Here is a 20,085-nt window from a genome sequence, read left to right on the forward strand (position 1 = left end):
AACTGTGTTCAGTTACAGTAACTCTTGGATAGAATAGTCCAGGGAAATCTAAATGATCGGTTTGTTAAAGGTAACACTTTTCTTGTAGTACCATATTTTCCTTGCAGCTCCAAATCTGGTTACATGGTTTCTTCATTGAGCTGTAGATGCAAGGACACTTCTTATTAAGTGCTTTTTTTAAAAAAAAAAAAAGTTCAGGAAGAAAGGCTCAATCCAAAGAAGACAGGAATTTAGAAATACAGACTTGGAAGTGCTGTTAAACTTTGCACTCTCTAGGAGGGCTTACTGACTTCTTCCTAGCTTTTTATCTTTTTGCAAATACTAGGAGCTGAGGAATAGCTTCAGGAAAGTTATAGATAAGTTTATTTCAATGTTTTAATTATCATGTAATTTTTATGGTTGTTTATTATCCAATAAATACTGTTATTTCAGAACTTTGATGCTCTGTCACAAAAGGGATTCCATTGCCAGGTGATCTTAATCATAGTGATCTATTAGGAAAGCAAATTTTTAACAAGAATGGTAATTCAAATAGTCATGAACAGGAGAAGGGAAAAAAAGGCTGCATTAGAGAATTAAGGCCTGTGGAAAATAGAACTAATCTGCTTTAAAAAAAAACCACCAACCTACCTGAGAGAAAATGAGCATATTTTACCAGTGCCTGACTGATTTAACAGACAAACTACTTATGAAAGAACATAGAACACAAATATTTTAGTCTGTACTGGGTGAATCAGTAAACAGAAGTAGCTTACATGGTATTTTGGTGAATTTCGGCTTAATGCATCTGTGTTTTATTTCTCTTTACATTTTCATAGTGCTGGAGTCACAATATATTGATAACTAAAAATAAAGGCTTAAATAATTTTTAGGTGTTACCATAAAGTTATGAATCTTAATCACTTGCTGAGGAAAAATCTGTTCTTAATACTGAAGTCACATGAAAAATAGTTCCCTTTTTTGGTGTATGAACCTACTAAAGCAATATCTTAAGATGTATGTATTAATGTTTGGGTACTTCAAATGCTCGTAAGCATGTATTTAGGTATTAACATGTATGGAATCTTGAGCATTAATCTTAGTCTTAAGAAGAATTAGATGAGGCAATGCATGTTTAACAGTTTGCTTACTATGTTTTAGTATCAGTAGGTTCCTGTTGGATATGACTTTCACAAATTTGTTTTTTCTTGTTTTTTATTCCTCCAGATTTGGAGAATAGAAGCATGATTTCCACTGAGACTTACACTACCATTTGTGATACAGAATGTCTCTAAGTGAGAAGAATAGTGTGGTTTTTGCATATGAATCTTCAGTACACAGTAACAATGTACTACTTAGTCTTGATGATCAGAGAAAGCAAGATATTCTTTGTGATGTTACTATTTTAGTGGAAGATCAGCGATTTCGGGCTCACAAAGCTGTGCTTGCAGCTTGCAGCAGTTACTTCCTTTCAAGAATTGTGGGCCAGGTGGATGCTGATCTTATCATCACTTTACCGGAAGAGGTGAGTGTCACTCCCTTCTGTATTTTACCTGCCAGTGCTTCTAATCTGTTTTGTTCAATCCTGGTTTACAGTAGGCTGGTGCTTAACTGAGAAGTGAAGGTAAGAGAGTTAAGAACTGAGGGGAAGGAATTTCTAAGTTGTAAAGCTGCCATTGGTTGAGGGAAAGGTTAGACCAGAGTGTATATCACAGACTGAAGATAAGTGAATGCTGTTCTGGGGAATGGATAAGGGAGATCTTTTCAATTAAGTATATATTGCTTTTAAAATTGGGCACCTGATTCAAAGCATGTAAGTTTGTAAAAAAAGTCAGGCCTTAAATGGTAGAGGCATGAAAAGAGAGTACTTCTTGAGTAATAAACAAATAAAAGCTTAAAATGGTAATACCTTTAAATCAGTGTCAGTAAGATTTGGTTTCATATGTTTGAGTAGTACATCTGTGTTTATATTCCTTGCTTGCTGCTTACTGTTGTTAACAATTTTCTTCTGCTCAGTTCCTCATCCTTTTTCCACACTGATCATTAGCAGCTTGGGTTTTTTTTATACTATGTTTTATTACTCTTAAGACTGAAAAAATGTATTGCAATTACTTGCTTTCTTTTTTTTACCCATAAAATACATATTCTTAAATCAGAATGAATGTAAAGGCATTCAGTGGGAATGAACCAGAACCTGACATCCGTAGGAAAGGAAATTTATTATTACATATCCAGCGCCCAAAAGATTTCAAGATTCCAGTTGGTATTTAGTTAAGTTATAAGAGGCATGAGGCAAGCAAGTGACTGCATTTTTACATGAAATTCTGTGCTAGTAGATGAGAAGTGAAGAGCCTCCAAGTGCTCTGATTGTGCCCAGTGGTAGCAGTAATCTGAAGAGTTGGTTGTTAAATGATCAATGGCTTTCTGGGAGGTAGTGCATGATAATCAGCTTTGGGGGTCGGAAATAACATGTAAATTGTTGGCAACTCAACTATAATCATTAAAGTTGGAGGAAAGGTGTGCATCAGTGAATATTTATAGTGACATTGGAGATTACGTTAACACAAAGATGTATTCAGAAAGCCTGTACTTCAGTAAAGTAGCTGCTTCACTGGCAGTCTAACGTATTGAGGTAAGCACGAGGATTCTATTACCAGAATCTTTATGATTTTTCTAGAAAACAGAAAATGAAAAGGAATCAGGTGGTCTCTTTAAAGAGCGTAACTGGTCTTTGATCAATGAATTTGTTACAAAATTACATTACAGGGTAATGCCACTATGTCACTTTTACTCAACCTTCTTACTGTGTGTGTTCACGTTGTCTTATGCTTTTTTCCTAGTGGCTTTGTATGTTGATAGTCTGAACATGTCTCAGATTAAAAGTAATGCTGGGATCTTGATGCGGAAGAGACACAAAGCCATGATTTGGAGTACAAGAAGGAAATTAGTGGCATGTAAAACTTCTGATGTTGAAGAGAGAATTTTGCTTTGGGACAATGGAAAAAATAGGATATTGGAGGAATAAGAAATGTACATCAAAGTTGGAGGGGAAAAAACAGTCTCTGGTGCAAAGCAACAGTGTTGCAATGAACCCATGAAACAAATCTGAATTAGAATGGGTCACAGTTTCTAAAGAAAATGGAGGAACATAATAATCCTGATATATACTACATTGTAGACTTAAGAGGACTCTTACTGTAATTTAGCATTACTGATGTAAGAACTAGATCTGCTAAAGCAAAAAGCGAAAATACAGTGAATCTCATCTTTTAATCATTTGATCTGATCACTTGGTAAAAGCATTTTAAGACTCAGCAACTTGAGTTTCTCTTCTGGGAACTGCTAAATATTTTGAAATGAGTCAGTTTATGAAGCTGCATATTTAAGAGAGGCAAACACTGATCACATGGTTAGATGTGACTTTTTAAAAAAAATTTAGCCTTTTTAATCATCCAAAGTATTTGAAGTTTAAAATGAAAGATACCAGTCCACAATCTGAGATACCAAAATATTTTTGAAATTAAAGTACTTAATATATATTATATTGTAAAGACACTTGTACTGACATCTTGATGTTGGTTCTGTGTTGTTTTTCTACCAGTGTTTTTACTCCAAGTTAGACTTCCAGCTGAAATACTAATTAAATAAATGGCTACTGCAAGAGTTGCTTTTCTAGGTCAGTCAGACCACAAGTCTTTCTAGTGTTTTATCTTGTTTGAGGATAGTCAGCTAGAAATGTGTAAGAGAAAGTGAAAGGATTACAGTGTTTTCCCCTCCCAGATACTTCCAGTTTTTTGCAGTAAGTGTTTCTACCTTATATAGAAAGAATGTACAGTTTTGAAATAGCATTGTATGTGTTTTTTACTTGTTTGTAAAACCACTGCAATGATTTATTGACTAGACTAAGTTTGAAGGCTTCTTCCCAGCTTATGGAGAAACTGTCTTATCGAGAGCCTGTGGGTCAGGATTAAAGGGAGCACTGGGGTAGGGGACATCATAGCGGGGGTCTGCTACAGGCCATCTGACTAGGGAGACCGAGCAGATGAAGCCCTCTATAGGCAGATAGGAGCAGCCTCACACTCACAAGCCCTGGTCCTAATGGGGGACTTCAACCACCCTGACATCTGCTGGAGGGACAACGCAGCTGAGCACGAGCAATCCAGGAAGTTCCTGGAATGTGTCGATGACAACTTTCTCCTCCAAGTGATAGAGGAGCCCATGAGGAGAGGTGCCATGCTGGACCTTATTCTCTCCAATAAGGAGGGCCTGGTAGGGGACGTGAAGCTCAAGGGTAGCCTTGGCTGCAGTGACCATGAAATGGTGGAATTCAGGATCCTCAGGGCAGTGAGGAGGGTGCACAGCAAGCTCACTGCCCTGGACTTCAGGAGAGCAGACTTTGGCCTCTTCAGAGATCTGCTTGGTAGAATACCATGGGACAAGGCCCTGGAAGGAAGAGGGGCCCAAGACAGCTGGCTAATATTCAAGGGTCACCTCCTCCAAGTTCAGGAGTGATGCATCCCAACAAAGAGGAAGTCAAGCAAAACCCCCAAGAGGCCCCTGTGGATGAACAAGGAGCTCCTGGGCAAAGACAAACAAAAAAAAGGGAAGCCTACAGAGGGTGGAAGCAAGGGCAGGTAGGCTGGGAAGAATACAGAGAAACTGTCCGAGCAGCCAGGGATCAGGTTAGGAAAGCCAAAGCCCTGATAGAAATTAGTCTGGCCAGGGATGTCAAGGACAACAAGAAAAGCTTCTATAGGTATGTCAGTGATAAAAGGAGGATGAGGGAAAATGTGGGTCCCCTCCGGAATGAAACGGGTGACCTGGTTACCCAGGATATGGAGAAGGCTGAGGTGCTCAACGACTTGTTTGCCTCAGTCTTCACTGGCAAATGCTTGAGCCACACTGCCCAGGTCGCAGAAGGCAGGGACTGGGAGAATGCAGAACCGCGCACTGTAGGAGAAGATCAGGTTCGAGAATATCTAAGGAACCTGAAGGTGCACAAGTCCATGGGACCTGATGAGTTGCATCTGCGGGTCTTGAGGGAACTGGCGGATGAAGTGGCCAGGCCACTCTCCATCATATTTGAGAAGTCCTGGCAGTCCGGTGAAGTTCCCGCCGACTGGAAACGGGGAAACATAACCCCTATTTTTAAGAAGGGAAAAAAGGAAGACCCAGGGAACTACAGGCCGGTCAGTCTCACCTCCGTGCCTGGCAAGATTATGGAGCAGACCCTCCTGGAGACTATGCTCAGGCACATGGAAGATAAGGAGGTGATTGGTGACAGCCAACACGGCTTCACTAGGGGCAAATGGTGCCTGACAAATTTGGTGGCCTTCTATGATGGGGTTACAGCATCGGTGGATAAGGCAAGGGCAGCTGACGTCATCTACCTGGACTTGTGCAAGGCATTTGACACTGTCCGCGCACAACATCCTTGTCTCTAAATTGGAGACACATGGATTCGATGGATGGACCATTTGGTGGATAAGGAATTGGCTGGATGGTCGCACTCAAAGAGTTGTGGTCAATGGCTCGATGTCCAAGTGGAGACCAGTGACGAGTGGCGTTCCTCAGGGGTCGGTACTGGGACCGGCACTGTTTAACATCTTTGTCGGCGACATGGACAGTGGGATTGAGTGCACCCTCAGCAAGTTTGCTGACGACACCAAGCTGTGTGGTGTGGTCGACACGCTGGAGGGAAGGGATGCCATCCAGAGGGACCTTGACAGGCTGGAGAGGTGGGCCCGTGCGAACCGCAGGAAGTTCAACAAGGCCAAGTGCAAGGTCCTGCACGTGGGTCGGGGCAATCCCAAGCACAACTGTAGGCTGGGCGAGGAATGGATTGAGAGCAGCCCTGAGGAGAAGGACTTGGGGGTGTTGGGTGATGAGAAGCTCAACATGAGCTGGCAGTGTGCGCTTGCAGCCCAGAAAGCCAACCGTGTCCTGGGCTGCATCAAAAGCAGTGTGACCAGCAGGTCGAGGGAGGTGATCCTGCCCCTCTACTCTGCTCTTGTGAGACCCCACCTGGAGTACTGCGTCCAGCTCTGGGGGCCCCAGTAGAGGAGAGACATGGAGCTGTTGGAGCGAGTCCAGAGGAGGGCCATGAAGCTGATCAGAGGGCTGGAGCACCTCTCCTGTGAGGACAGGCTGAGAGAGTTGGGCTTGTTCAGCCTGGAGAAGAGAAGGCTCCGGGGAGATCTAATTGCGGCCTTCCAGTACCTGAAGGGGGCCTACAGGAAAGCTGGAGAGGGACTGGTTACAAGGGCATGGAGTGACAGGACAAGGGGTAATGGCCGTAAGCTGAAGGAGGGTCGATTTAGATTGGACATAAGGAAAAAATTCTTCACTGTGAGGGCGGTGAGGCACTGGAGCAGGTTGCCCAGAGAAGCTGTGGATGCCCCATCGCTGGCAGTGTTCAAGGCCAGGCTGGATGGGGCTTTGGGCAACCTGGTCTAGTGGAGGGTGTCCCTGCCCATGGCAGGGGGGTTGGAACTAGATGGTCTTTGAGGTCCCTTCCAACCCAAACCATTCTATGATTCTATGAACTCCTGAGTATATTTCAAAAGGTATTTTAGGAATTCTTTAGATAGGTCACAAGAGTTTTCAGACAGTTTTACTAAACTCTCTCTATGCAGAGCTCATCAACTTCCTTTCATGTGTTGTTTATGTGTTTTTTAAAAAAAAAAACATATAACACCAACCAACCACTAAAAAAATAAACCTTCAACTCATTCCTAAATTAAATTGCATGTATTGTTAGTTGTCTTACTGGCAGAAGAATTCAGTATAATTAGTGCATTAATATAGCACTTTATTCAGCGTAAAGCCCTGTTCCGTTCAAGAAAGGAGAGGAGCGGAATGTGGACTTCAGGTCAAGTAGTAATAATGGACATACTGCTTTATCCTTCACTTGCAGAGGAAGGCTAAAGGAAGTGTCATGTAATATGGTGATCTGTTTACAGCTTTCTGCCTGATTCCTTAGTAATTTTTTCATGTGTGGAAGATGATGGTGTTCCGTTCGTAGTGATACAGTTTTTGTTTATCTCTGGATTCCCTGTTAGGCAACTGTTGTGCAGTAAAAACTGAGATGATAGTGATGGAAATGTTCAAACAAAGCTACCTACTCCAAAGAGGCTCTAAACTTAGAATAATTGATTTTGGTGTACAGCTTTTGGGTACAATTCTTTTCATCTGTGGGAGGAAGAAAGGAGTAGGTGGCTGTAGTAATAATCATGTGTGGTGAAATTCCATTTTTTCAAACTTTTTTTATATCAATGATACATAAGACTGAGCAAATAACAGTAATTGCTCTTTAAAGGAACAATTAAATACCAGCAACACTTTATCTTATTCCGGAGTAATTAGTGTACAACTTGGGTTTGAAAGGTATCTTTATAGAATTGGAATTTAGGTGCTGGTTTTCAGTTACACAGCAATACTTTTCACTTGTTAGTACTGTATTGTCAGAACACTTTAAGAGATTGATCACAGTGAAGAAGTAATTGCCATAAAATGTTCAGGATAAAATTGTGTTAGAAGATTTGTTTCAGAATGAGTGTGGCCAGGTTTGTGGAACAAATCTGCTCTTTTTGTCTTGTACTCTGTCCTGCTGGCATGGTTTGCTCACAGGTAAATCTGAGTTCTGTGTGTTCTCAATTTAAAACCATTTTTGCCATACTAATAATTTTTTCTTTTTTTTTAATAGGTAACACTTAAAGGATTTAGTCCTTTGCTTCAGTTTGCATACACAGCTAAACTTATTTTAAATAAAGACAATGTGTCTGAAGTTTGCAAGTGTGCTGAATTTTTGGGTGTACACAACATTGAAGAGTCTTGCTTTCAGTTTCTCAAATTCAAATTTTTGGACTTTAAATCGGATCAGCAGGAATGTCCTAGGAAGAAATGTTGTACGCAACGTTGTCAGAAAACAAACCCTAAAATTGGCAATGTGGATGATGGAGACCTAGAAATAGATGATGAAGCAGAAGAACTTTTAGAAAAGGAGTGTATTCAGACTCCTGACACAAAGCTCTGTAGAGATGAGGAAAATGCTAAATCGTTGCCTGCTCTCCAAGATAATGCCGGTCAAACATGTGATCCTGTACATTTAGAAAGGAGTAGTGTTTCCAGCTTATCTTCCCAGTGCCCAAAGTATAGGAAATTCCAGAAAGCTTTTGGAAATGACAAAGTTCATACTTCAGAGTCCAATTCCAGTATTAAAGACATTCAGGTGCCACCAATTACAACTCTTCTGGAGAAGGAAATATCTGATAATGATGGCATACAGAAAGCTCAGGAGTGTGTACCTATGCAGCTGGTCTCAAAATGTGAAGAGACTCAGGTAAAAATGGAAGAAGGGGAGGAAGGCATTGAGAAAAAGGAAGAGTCGAAGAGAGAAGAGTTGAAGAGAGAATCTGTGACTCAGAATGTGTCATGTCCTGTGGAGAAAATGGATCTTTCTGCTTTCCCCCAAAACTCTGCTACACCTCATGGACTCAATTCTATGTCTTTTTTACATACTTGCGAGCAATATGGTAACTTGAATTTCAGTAGTATGCAAACCAACACAGTCTTAACTGAAAAAACTGTATCAGGTACTGGAGTTGGGAATGACAAAGCTGAAAGTCAAGATGACACACCTTCAAAGGTCGATTTGTGCACGAGGGAAGCCACTAACATTACGTCAGCTGGTGATCGAAGCAGTGTGGAGAGAGAGGTAGCAGAACATCTAGCAAAAGGGTTCTGGAGTGATATTTACAGCACAGAAGCTTGTCAAATACATTTACCGCCTGCAGTTCCAAAAGAGTGCTTTGAGCCAGTATATTCGGGGAAAAAATCCGAGTGTCCGTGGCTAGGTATCAGGATCAGTGAAAGCCCCGAACCTAGCTCTCAACGAACTTTTACAACATTGAATTCTGTGAACTGCCCCTTTATAAGCAACCTTAGTGCTGAAGGGTGCTCTAACAGCTCTGAAATAAGTGGTGGAGATTATCTTCAGGGACAGCAACAAGAACAGTGTCCCTATAATTATGTGATAAGTTTGGGAGAGGATTCGGAAACTGACACTGAGGGAGACAGTGAATCCTGTTCAGCAAGAGAACAAGAATGTGAGGTAAGAACAACCTGGTGTATCCTTTGCTCCGCTTTCTCTTAAGGCCCTATTCAGAAACCTAATTGTGAGTCTCTTGGGTGTTTGTTTGATTTTGGGGGGTATTTTTTGTGGTTGCTTGCTTAAAAATCTGGGAATTGAAACTTGAAATAACCGAAGGCTTATGTAGAAGATCACTGTTAATTCAGGGAGACTTATAAAGTATTTTTTGGTAGGATATTGAAGTGGTAGATGCTTAGGTATTAGATCTCTTCAGATATTTTTCTGGAACAACTTTATCAGAAAAGTTTGAGTATTAAACAAAGGCATGGGCGTTCTTTTTTAGAATTCTCTTTTTTTTGCCTGCTTCAGTTAAACTTCAGAAAACTCTAAACTTCTCGGAACCTTTGTTTAAAAGAAACTTAACAGTTTTCTTGGTTTTATTCTGAGTTGTGGGGTGAAGGTGGGAGATAAATGATACTTCAGATTTACTGTGAAATGAAAATTAAGTTTTCAAGCTGGCTTCAGTAGCTGTATATTTAAGACTGCTTTAATAATATTGCCTTCTCTAAAACTGAGGTTATACTTGTTCTTCCAACTGCAGAAATTATTTGGCACTTCTTTATGTTATTGCTTTGGTAGTTTTTTAGGCAGGTGCCATACATAAGTAGTCTAATCCCAGAAGATTTTACTATATACCTAGAATGATTTCTGTCATGGTTCTTACAACTGTAGAATTTCAGTGGGGTTCTGTATATGATGGATCACTTAGTGTCATGAAAATTCAGTTGTTTTTAAAGCAGTAGGTTTTTTCTTTTCAAGATGCAAGGCCTTGCTGTGACTTACAATAAGTGGAAGCTACCATCAATATAGAAAGTTGGCAGGCCAAAGGAAAGACCGGAATTGGTTAAATATATTCCTCATCATTACATTACAAAAGTAGATGACATCATTGCTGAGGGCAATACTCTGTCCTTTTGTTTGCCTGTTTGTCACCAGTGGTAGCCAAACACGGGAGTTTCTCTGTTTGCTTTTCAAACTAAATTCAGGTCTTTGACCACAGCAAGGTAATGTACTCTGCCACTTAATATACCCAAATGTAAGGATTAAAATAAAGTGTCTTTAGGTGGATACTTCATAAAATGTGGCAATTATTTTGTAAAGGTAAGGATGTTTTTCAGTATTAATCAGGGCTTCTTGATGTGCGTATGTATGAGAGGCTCCTGCTTCTGTAGCTCAGGTGTACTGACACTAGCAAAAGCCTGGTGTTCTCTCTTCTCCAGCATTAAGAATTACAAGACAAATGTTGTAACTTCTATATTTTAAGTAAATGCCTGTTTCAGGTGAATTTTTCTGCAGAAAACTATTAAGTATAAAAATGTATGCAGGATACAGTCTTAATAGCAGCTTAGGGGAAACTTTAGACTGTAGTAGTGATTGTTGACACCTGTTTTGTGCACCACCTAACAATAACTTATTTTCCTAGAGCGTATCACCTAATTATTTGCTGCACGCACGGATAGATTTCATCCTATCCTGAATATGCTTTTGAGGATCTAGTGTAAATGTGCAAAGTACTCAATTATTTTGCTCATGCTTGAACTCATCTAGTTGAACCCCCTGGGTTTTATCCACCTCATCTGATGGCTGCATTGGCTTGCTCTTGTCCCTAAGATTTAGGAAGAAAGATGGGCTGTGTAGTGAAGAATGCTTAAAATGAAAACTTGAATTGGCCTGTTGATGTTTGTGTATATCAGTTTCACCTTTGATTTACAACTGTATCTTACATTCTAGGTAAAACTGCCATTTAATGCACAAAGGATTATCTCACTTTCCAGAAATGACTTCCAGTCATTTCTGAAAATGCATAAATTAACTCCCGAACAATTGGACTGCATTCACGATATCCGAAGACGAAGTAAAAATAGAATTGCAGCACAACGATGTCGTAAGAGAAAACTCGACTGCATACAAAATCTTGAATCTGAAATTGAAAAACTGGTATGTATAACTATTCATTACTGTTGACTTGAGTCTTCCTCTAAACATGTTGACTGGACATCTGACAGTAGTTTGAGAGTGAGGTGAATTACTACTTTTTCCATTCAAGCTTAGAAAACTTTATCAGTCTTAGTTGACCTCTTGATAGCAAGATCTGTGTTTTACTCTAAAGTACGCACGCTTTTCCTTCTGTGGACTTGTTTCCATTCAAGTAAAAGTGCATCACAGCATAATTTTTGGTGAACAGTTTTTCTGAAGCCCATCAGCATTGAGCTTAATAGTACAGAATGATTCCCAAACCATCATCTGACTGCTTTGTTTTTTGCCTGTTTCCCTTTTCTTGCTTGGTGCTTTTGTTCTTCAGCTTGTGGTATTACTCATGATCAAGTTTACAGTTATGCAGTTGTTAGTTGTATAAGTACTGTTCTTGTAACATATCAACATGGGCTGGTGAACTCTTTCCTGAGTCTTGAATTTTAAAAACGAGACCCTTGCAGAAAGGCAGAACATATAGCAGAACTCAGGAAGCTGCTTGCCTTTTCAGTGGTTTTATCAAGATTGTAGCTGAGGAATTAATGCATCCAGATTTCTCTGCAACCGTCTGTTAATATAATTTCTCCTTCTTAAAAAACAATAAAAAGATAAATATGTAACTTAAGAGAAACGTGGATAATCTAAAGTTCTCCTGCCAAGAAAATAATTGTGAGTGGCTTTTTTCTGATCTTTGGTTTTTGACCTCCTCATCTCTGTTTCATAGTTGATCATACCATGTGCACTAAATCATTCAGTTGTTTAGAGTTACTGTACTCTTAATTCTTGTGTATTGAGTGTTTTAGGCTTCATGTACATGAATTTGGTGTGTGCATTAGCAGAGTGAAAATGAAAATAGAGCAAAGTGCCATGGGCTAGAAACTTATTTTCCTAAAGTGGTCCATCATCTTTCACTGCATACACTTCTGCAACAAAGGAGATAGATTTTTTTTTTTTTTTTTTTTGAAGGAAGGCCTGCAGTGCCATACAGCCCTGATGATTTGACAGTGTAAGTCATTTAGTATGCTGATTGAAGAAGATACTTTGGGAGGGAGGGAAATCAGGTGATCGTGTTAATAACAGTTATATTATTCTGACTAGAGAGAGAAGTCACATTTCTGACAGTTCAGAAATTTCTGCCTGTTTTTGTCGTCATACTGTCATTTCTGTTTGTTATGTAACTTTGCCAATATTCTACAACACTTGGGGGGGCAGAATTAGAAATTAATCTGCAAGATTAGACCTGTAGTTGACTAAGTGATTGATAATCATAATATAATATCCTTTCTTCGATGGACCTGTGCTAGACCAGGCTGAATGTTGCTGTTTGACAGATATCACTATGCAGGGTCTAGACAATGAGTGTTGAGAATTGTGAGGTGAGGTCCGAGTTATGAATCATGCTTTAGGCACAAAGGTGTTACTTCTAGTTGCTTATTTTTTTCAACTGAGCAGGTAAGTTTCTTCAGAACTTCCTGAAAAGACCTCGTTTGGAGCTGTCGAGCATGTCCAACAGTAACTGATGTTATGCACCATCAACCTTGTGTAAGTCGTGCACAAATACAGAAACTCTAAAATCTGTCTAGGCATAATTTCCATGTGGGTGGAAGAAGAGACATCTGTGAAAGGTGTTGTGTGGCACATGCCATCCAGGTTGCTTCATGCATGATGACTCCTGCCTCGTTCCTGCTTCTCTGGGTCAGTCATGTGTCTCAGACCCGTTAGTCTTTGATCTTCTTGTGGTATCCTCTGTAATGTGGTTTAGAGACAGGATAATATGGTGTAGCTATAGTCTGAAAACTCTTGACAGATGGGTAATACTGTCTACTGTAGCCTGATAAGAAATATTATTTGGTTAAATTCCTCATCCTGCCTTCCAGTATGTGCAGCATGTTGTCTTGTATTAATTTCTGTTTGTTGTTGCTTATCAGGTTTTTGTTCTGTCAGATTAAAAGATAGTATTTGCGGTGTGTTTCTTGGGAGGTTCCTATATCTGGAACAGACCTAACCCCCTGCCTGAGTAGAGGCTGCAGACTGACTAGCTGGGGAGTAGTTTTGCTGAAAATGACCTTGGGGGTCTGGGCAGACAGCAAACCAAGCATGGGTCAGCAGCATGTCCAGGCTGAAAAGAAGGCCATCGGTGTCCTGGGCTGTATTAACAGGAGCACAGCCGGTGATTTGAGGGCAGTGGTTGTACTCTTATGCTTAGCACATGTAAGACTGAATCTTTTGCCCAGTTTTGACCCCTCCTAGCGCTAGAAGTACATTGACAAGCTGCACCAAGGTCAGGAAAAGGCCACTGGGATGGTCAGGCCTGGAGTAACTCTCCTGTGCATAGGAAAACACGGCTTCTGCTTGGAGAAGAGATGGCTGTGGGGAGATCTAATAACCACCTGCCCTTATCTATGGGGAAGTCCTCAAGATCATGTAGCCATTGGGAGTGGAAGATCTTTGGCTTCCCGGGGGGTAGTACTTCACAGGAGGAAAACCAGAGGCATTGTCCTGAAGTAAAATGGGAGGTTTCAGCTGGATATAAGGAAACACTTATTTCCAGTGGGGACAGGCAGGAGGTGGAGCAGGTTACCCAGAGAGGTTGTGCATGCTCTATCCTTGGAGGTTTTCATGCTGTGACTGAACAAAGCCCTGAGCAGCCCGATCTTACCCAGAGCTGACTTTGTTGTGAGCAGGAGGTTGGACTACAGAACTGAGGTACCTCCCCACCCAAGTGATTCTGTAAAATTGAAAGTCTTACGTTAAGCACTCCTTATATTGAAGAAAAATGCTGTTCAGTACTTAATTCTACCAGATAACAGATGCAGTAAGTTTGGTCATTTCTCTTGATCTTCTGTACTGATAATGTCATTTTTGACCCTCATATAGTCTTTGCTTATTGATCTTTCAGGTGAACCTATGTGTTCTTCTTCACAAAAGTTCCATGTTTGAGAACACATGTGGGCCACTCAAGGAGGTGTTGGCTTGTTAGAAACAGCTCTTTCAGAGCTGTGTATGTTCACATTCCTTGTGCTTTCTAGCTTCAAACCTTTTAAAATGGGGGTACTTGTGAGGGGGAGCAGACTAAAGGACAACTGGCCTCAAGAAGCACTACTTCCCCTGAAGATCCTGTAGCTCAGGAGGAGGGAGGATGTGTCACTCAGTGACATGCTATAAGCTGTGATCCAAGAAGTGTAGTTGAGGTTTTGTATATACTATAGCAGGGAGAGGAAGTGTGTGAACTAAATAGATTATTCACCAGAAGAATTAAAAGCGCTTTTGGTTTGATGATTATTATGACCTCAAAACTAGCTGGCATTACTTTGCAATATTAGCATAATGCTACTAAAATAAAACAATAATATTTGAATGTATTAATCTGTCAACAACTTCAGATGAGGGTGGGGAGCTTACACTGAAATAACTATTTCTGACTGAAGTTTGTGTTAACTGTCCAGATAATTTTATCAGTCCATAATACGTACCAAAAATGTACATAACGTGATTTGAGATTAGGAGACCTGGCAACAGTTGCTCCCAGTGTGCTGACAAGTAGAAGTTTATTAGCAAAGCACTCTTTCTAATCATTTTAGGCAAAAAGGACTGGCAACAACTGCTTCTCTTGCAAAGTGCCACTTAAAGTTAGTCAGTTCTTTGAAAAAGAAGTTGTAGAGGTTGCAGTATGAGTTTCTCCTGCAAAAGGGGTTCTGAAGAGGACTGAAAATAAGTAAACTTTCTAAGAGTGAATTGACATAATCATAGGGGCTGTGTTATCACTGTTGCTAAAATTTATTTCTTAAAAACTATTTAAAGCTTTGTATGTCTTCAAAACTCTGCCTCTTCTTTTAATTAATTATTGAACTCAGAATGTGTGACACGTTTGGTTTTGGGGGTTTTTGTCCTTTTCTTTCAACCGCTTCATTATGGCTTGCTTCTTTCCTGTCCTTCTTTGCCATTTCCTCATTTCTCTCTATTCCAGATATTGCTTGTTTCCATCATTAGACCTCTCTGTTAGCAATGTCCTTTCATCTTCAGCCAGTTGTATCAGAAGTCTCAGAAAAATTCATGACATTGAAGTAAAAGCAAAAGAAAAAAGCTAACTGTTAATGAATGCCACTTTTTCTACTTGATATTCACTAGTGGATTGCCATCCTTTTTGCTGCCCTGTGTTGGGAAAATTCTTTTGAGTTATGTAGCTAGTTTGTAAGCTTTTTAGAGCAAGGACAGTCTTATTTCATGTCTGAGAGGTATCTGCCACTCCTAAGCATGTTAGCTATGTAAATAAAACTCAAGCATTCAGCCAGTGTTCTCCTGTTCCAATAGTAGGTTACCTACCTAGTGGCATCTCTGTTCTTGTCTCTTCAATTCACTAATCTGTCACTCAACTTTTAAATTCTTTAGCTTCCATTGTTCTAGTCAGTGCCTTGAAACAAACCAGATTACTGCATTTCCAGAGAAAATATTTTGTTTACAATTTTAGCATGCTTTGTTTCTTTAGCTTTTCCTATATTTTTCTATTTACTTTAGAAACTCTTCTTAACTCCATTGTTTGTTCTGCAGTGGACTTTGCACTTCTTGAGAATTGAATTTGTCATCTATCAGAGTAGTATCAATAGTGAAAATGTGTTGTCTGGTTTTCAACATTTAACTTTTAAAATTTAAATCTGTATGAAGACTGCTCTGTTTAATGCTTTGTTGACCCGGTGATTATGGTTTAAATGTGTTACCCTGTAGAAATAGTGTTTTAGGAATATTTATAGTAAGTCAAGCTAGCTTTCATTTATTTAATAGCTACAAATTACTCTTTTGGCTGCCAGCATGAGTTTTGAAAAAGTTGTATGTCTGAAGTGGAAGTTGTATGGAAGTGTTTAAGACCTGGCTGGATGGGGCTTTGGGCAACGTGGTCTAGTTAAGGGTGTCCCTGCCCACGGCAGGGGGGTTGGAACTAGATGGTCTTTAAGGTCCCTCCCAACCCAAACCATTCTGTGATTCTATGAAAAGTCACTTCACATAGCTGAATTGATGACACTTCAGGAGAGGTTAGGATTGTCCTTTTGATAGGCATTTGATTGTGTTGCTGTTTACCACCTTATTGCCAAATTACTTCTGTTTCAGCAGACCAGATTATTTACAGTCTTGCTTTAGCTTTGATAGGAACACAAACCATAGTTTTTTCTGTTAAAATGTAGACTAAAAGGCTTTTTTTTTTTTCTTATTTTGCAGCAAAATGAGAAGGAAAACTTGCTGAAGGAAAGAAACCACATTTTGTCAACTCTGGGTGAGACAAAGCAGAATCTGACTGGACTTTGCCAGCAGGTGTGTAAGGAAGCAGCCTTGAGTCATGAGCAAATACAAATACTTGCAAAATATTCTTCGTCAGATTGTCCACTTTCATTTTTATTCCCGGAGAGAGAACGAACAACTCCATCTGATAGTGAGCTTGTGATACCAACGTGCATAGAATTAGCAGATGGTCTTTCAGGTGTTACATCTACAAATGAGCAGAGTTCTTGTTATCAGTGTGTGAAAAGTGTGTGTGACGCAACATACGATCAAGTGCAAGAACTGCATCCAGTTTCTGTAAGAACATTGGAGAAAACTTCGCTTGTGGAACAGTGCGGACAGAGCGGTGGCATCACAGACTTCTGTCAGCAAATGACTGACAAATGCACTACAGATGAGTGAATTTGTTCTCTTCCTATTGCCAGCCTCTCAACATTGCAACTAAGAGCGAGATTGAGCATTATGGCAAAGTAACTTAGAAAGTGGAAGAAAAGATGAAACTTTTGCAACTACATTGACAATTACATGGTCATTATATTACTTGGCAAGCCTTGGGTTTGCTCTGTGTATTTCTAGAGTGTAATTTGTATGTGTCAGCCTTGGAGCTTTTTCTGTGTGGTAATGCTGAGGACAGTTCAGGAAAGTTGTTGGAAAGTATAAACAGATAAACAGACGTTTATTTGTGAGGAAGCTTTAATTCAGGTATAGAGCAGCCTTCACTCTGATTTTATGCCACAGTACCTAACACCACCCTGCATCTCAAGAAAAGCCTCCTAGCAGGTGTTGATGCACAATGACTTATAAACCTGGAATTCTTATCTCTCTAAGATTTCTTGTTTCCCGGTAGACAAACCTTAAGAAGCATATATAGCTCTGTAAATGTTTATTTTGTGGACGGGTTAGGATAACATGACAATATGAGGAGATTCAGGCAACTGCGTTCTGGAACAGCTCATTGCTTCCTGCTGTTCCCATCCCTGTACCAGACCCGGCTTTTATTGAACATAGGCCTCTGTCTTAGCTCTCTGGTACCTAGTTAAGACAACTGGAACAGCGGAGGTGCTACCGCATACTGCTCTCTTCTCTAAATTTTGTGGGAGGAATAACAATATACTGGGAAAGGCAGAAGTTTGAAACCGATGCAATTCTTTGATTAGTGTGCATTGGATCCTCAGGCATCTGAATCCCATATGATTGTTAAAATTCATCACTGTATTGTGACTTACTGTCCTAGCACCTTCAAGCTTGCTGCTGTTTGTGATGAGTTGGAATCAAAGTATTGTGAAAGTTTAAGGACAGTTTGTTGGTGGTTTTTTTTTTTTAAAGGTATTCAGGCACCAAATTCTTTGACTTCAGTGCCTAATTGCCTAAAGCAATTTACAAATGTATTTGTTCTCTGATCACTGGGACCAGTAAAAGATCTATTTTAGAATTTTAGTCTTCAGGATACTTTTATGGCTAAACCTGTAATATGTTTTCAATGGCTTGTGCTATAAGTATAAACATATAGAAAGTATAATAAGGAAATGAGCTGGAGGGATTTCCTTTATTTACTTTGTGAAGGAGAAATTCAGCCACTAAAAATAATCCCTGTTTTTTAGATTTTTACATGGCAGTGGATGCATATTGTATACCAATGATGCTTTGTTATTTAGCTGTTATTCTCATACCAGAACTAAGTATTGAACCTCACCACAGGAGACTTTGGTTTTGCTGGTTTACAAACCATGAAGAATCTTGTACAAGCCAGTGGAATTCTTCCATTTCCTACCTCAGAATGTATATTAACTTTTTTGTGTCTTTGTGTGCATGTACAGTAGGCAGCAGCTAAGCAAAGGACTATTGTAAATACTGCTTTGCAGTTTTATCTTGTAGTGAGACAAAACTTGCTAAAGAATGTTCTTGGCAAGGCTCTTTTTTTTTTTTCCCTCCTTCCCTCCACTCCCCCCCTTATGGGTAACATAGCATTAATAAATATATTAAGACTATTAAGCCACTTATTTAAAACAAAAATTAAAAAATTGACATATTTCAACAGTACTTCTCATAACCAGCACGTAATACAAGTGACTACACTACCTCACCTATGGGATTGAAAGTTGATTCAAATCTCTAGTGATATCCTTGGATTTTCATCATATATCATTACTTTTTTAAGGGGAAAAATTGTGTTAATGAAGCATAGCTTGTATAAATCACAATGCTTGCAGTAATTGAAATTCAGAAATAAATACTATATGGCAGAAATCATGAGAGTTCTACTGCTTTGGATATATTATGAGATAATTGAATTGAAATTCTTTTAAATAACTATCATTTATATATGTTGATTCTGTATATGTATTACTCATGAAGCTCTCTGGGTCTTTTCTCCAGCATCTGTATATGCCTGGTTAATTTAATCCTGCCTCCCTCCCGTGTTGCCACCCTGGGCAGTGTTTTGCTCCTAAGTTTCCATTTTATTTAAAAAGCCAACAAGAAACAATAAAATCAAAACAAAAAGAAAAAAGAAAGCCCCGAACCTCTCTACTGTCTGTGCATAATATCACTTTTAAAGCTGGCGATAGTCTGAAATGACGTGGATAATGACATTAAAGCATTGTCCTAATAGTACACATACTCTGAAATGGAATTCCTTGGGTTAAATGTTTTGTTATAAAGGGGTGGAGCAGCTATGTAGACAATGTCTGGCTGGAAACTTAAACATATCCAGTGGCCCGTACCCTCAACACACTTGGCTATGGACGTTGGAAAACAAGGTCGGTGATGACCGAGTTCAGAGGCCGGAGTATCCACCAAAGAGTCGTGCTCCACTCCTGCAGTCCAGTGATCAGCCGGGGGCTGAATTCCGCCCAGCAAACGGTGCAGGGCTTCCCGTGCAGAAATCATGGCCGTCACTGACATGTGATAAAATTCATGTCACAAACCTGTGATGAAATTGATGAAGTTGACGAAGTTTGAGGGTAGGTTGTTGCCTAACCAGCTGCATCTAAATAATTTTTAAAATACTTATTTAATACAGTAGACCTACAAGTTGCATGTTGACTTCTATAGCCTATATCATCAACTTGCAAACGTTAAGAATGAATGACAATTTTATGATACAGAATTCTCAGGTAAATGTTTTGGAGGTTTTTTGTTGGTTTTTTTTTTTTCCAGTAAAGAAATACTCAATTTTGAAATTGTAAAATACTTTGTTAAAGCATGTTTTAAAATACTTTGGACAGACTATCTTAAAGCCATAAGAGTATGATGGCATACAGATTGTAAAATAAACAGATAATTACAACAGTTGATTTTGTATCTTTCGTAATTCAATATTTTCTAAGACTACAATAAAAACCACTATCCTTTCTACAAAGGCTTTTCTTTTTTGTACAAATCTTTTGCAGTGAAAGTGTTTACTGGTGCATTTTTCACTTCTGTAGTACTACTAAAACATTTCTGAAAACAGTAGCAAAGTAGTCTATAAGTTCCCGAATAATACACACAGCAGCAAATATTACTGAGTTGGAATAAATTTCCTGTAAGTTTATGTGACTTTTTTTGTGTCCTGTTCTGTTTGAGTGGGTTTTCTTTTCTGGGGAACTTTGATATTCATTTATTTCCTAATTTATTTTTTATATTATTATTTTAAGGGAGAGAAGAGGTAAATGGCTGATTAATGGGATATTGTAGGTTTGGGTCTAGAAAAAGCTGGAGGTGATGGTTAT

General features: G+C 39.4%; 1 protein-coding gene across 5 annotated transcripts in view; it reads left to right on the forward strand.

The window, feature by feature from the left end:
* The window catches only part of BACH1 (BTB domain and CNC homolog 1), a 43,053-nt gene extending 23,141 nt beyond the window's left edge, over nucleotides 1-19,912 (forward strand). For all 5 annotated transcript variants that reach the window (XM_054812566.1, XM_054812568.1, XM_054812567.1 and 2 more), the window contains 4 exons: nucleotides 1,207-1,504; nucleotides 7,685-9,091; nucleotides 10,862-11,068; nucleotides 16,313-19,912. In XM_054812566.1, the coding sequence (XP_054668541.1) occupies nucleotides 1,265-1,504; nucleotides 7,685-9,091; nucleotides 10,862-11,068; nucleotides 16,313-16,774 (2,316 nt within the window). In that variant the 5' untranslated portion in view covers nucleotides 1,207-1,264 and the 3' untranslated portion in view covers nucleotides 16,775-19,912. The remainder of the gene's footprint in view (nucleotides 1-1,206; nucleotides 1,505-7,684; nucleotides 9,092-10,861; nucleotides 11,069-16,312) is intronic.
* The last annotated feature ends 173 nt before the right edge of the window (nucleotides 19,913-20,085 follow it).

This window comes from Grus americana, chromosome 1 (assembly GCF_028858705.1).
Source record: "Grus americana isolate bGruAme1 chromosome 1, bGruAme1.mat, whole genome shotgun sequence".
In the NCBI taxonomy this organism is placed as follows: domain Eukaryota; kingdom Metazoa; phylum Chordata; class Aves; order Gruiformes; family Gruidae; genus Grus; species Grus americana.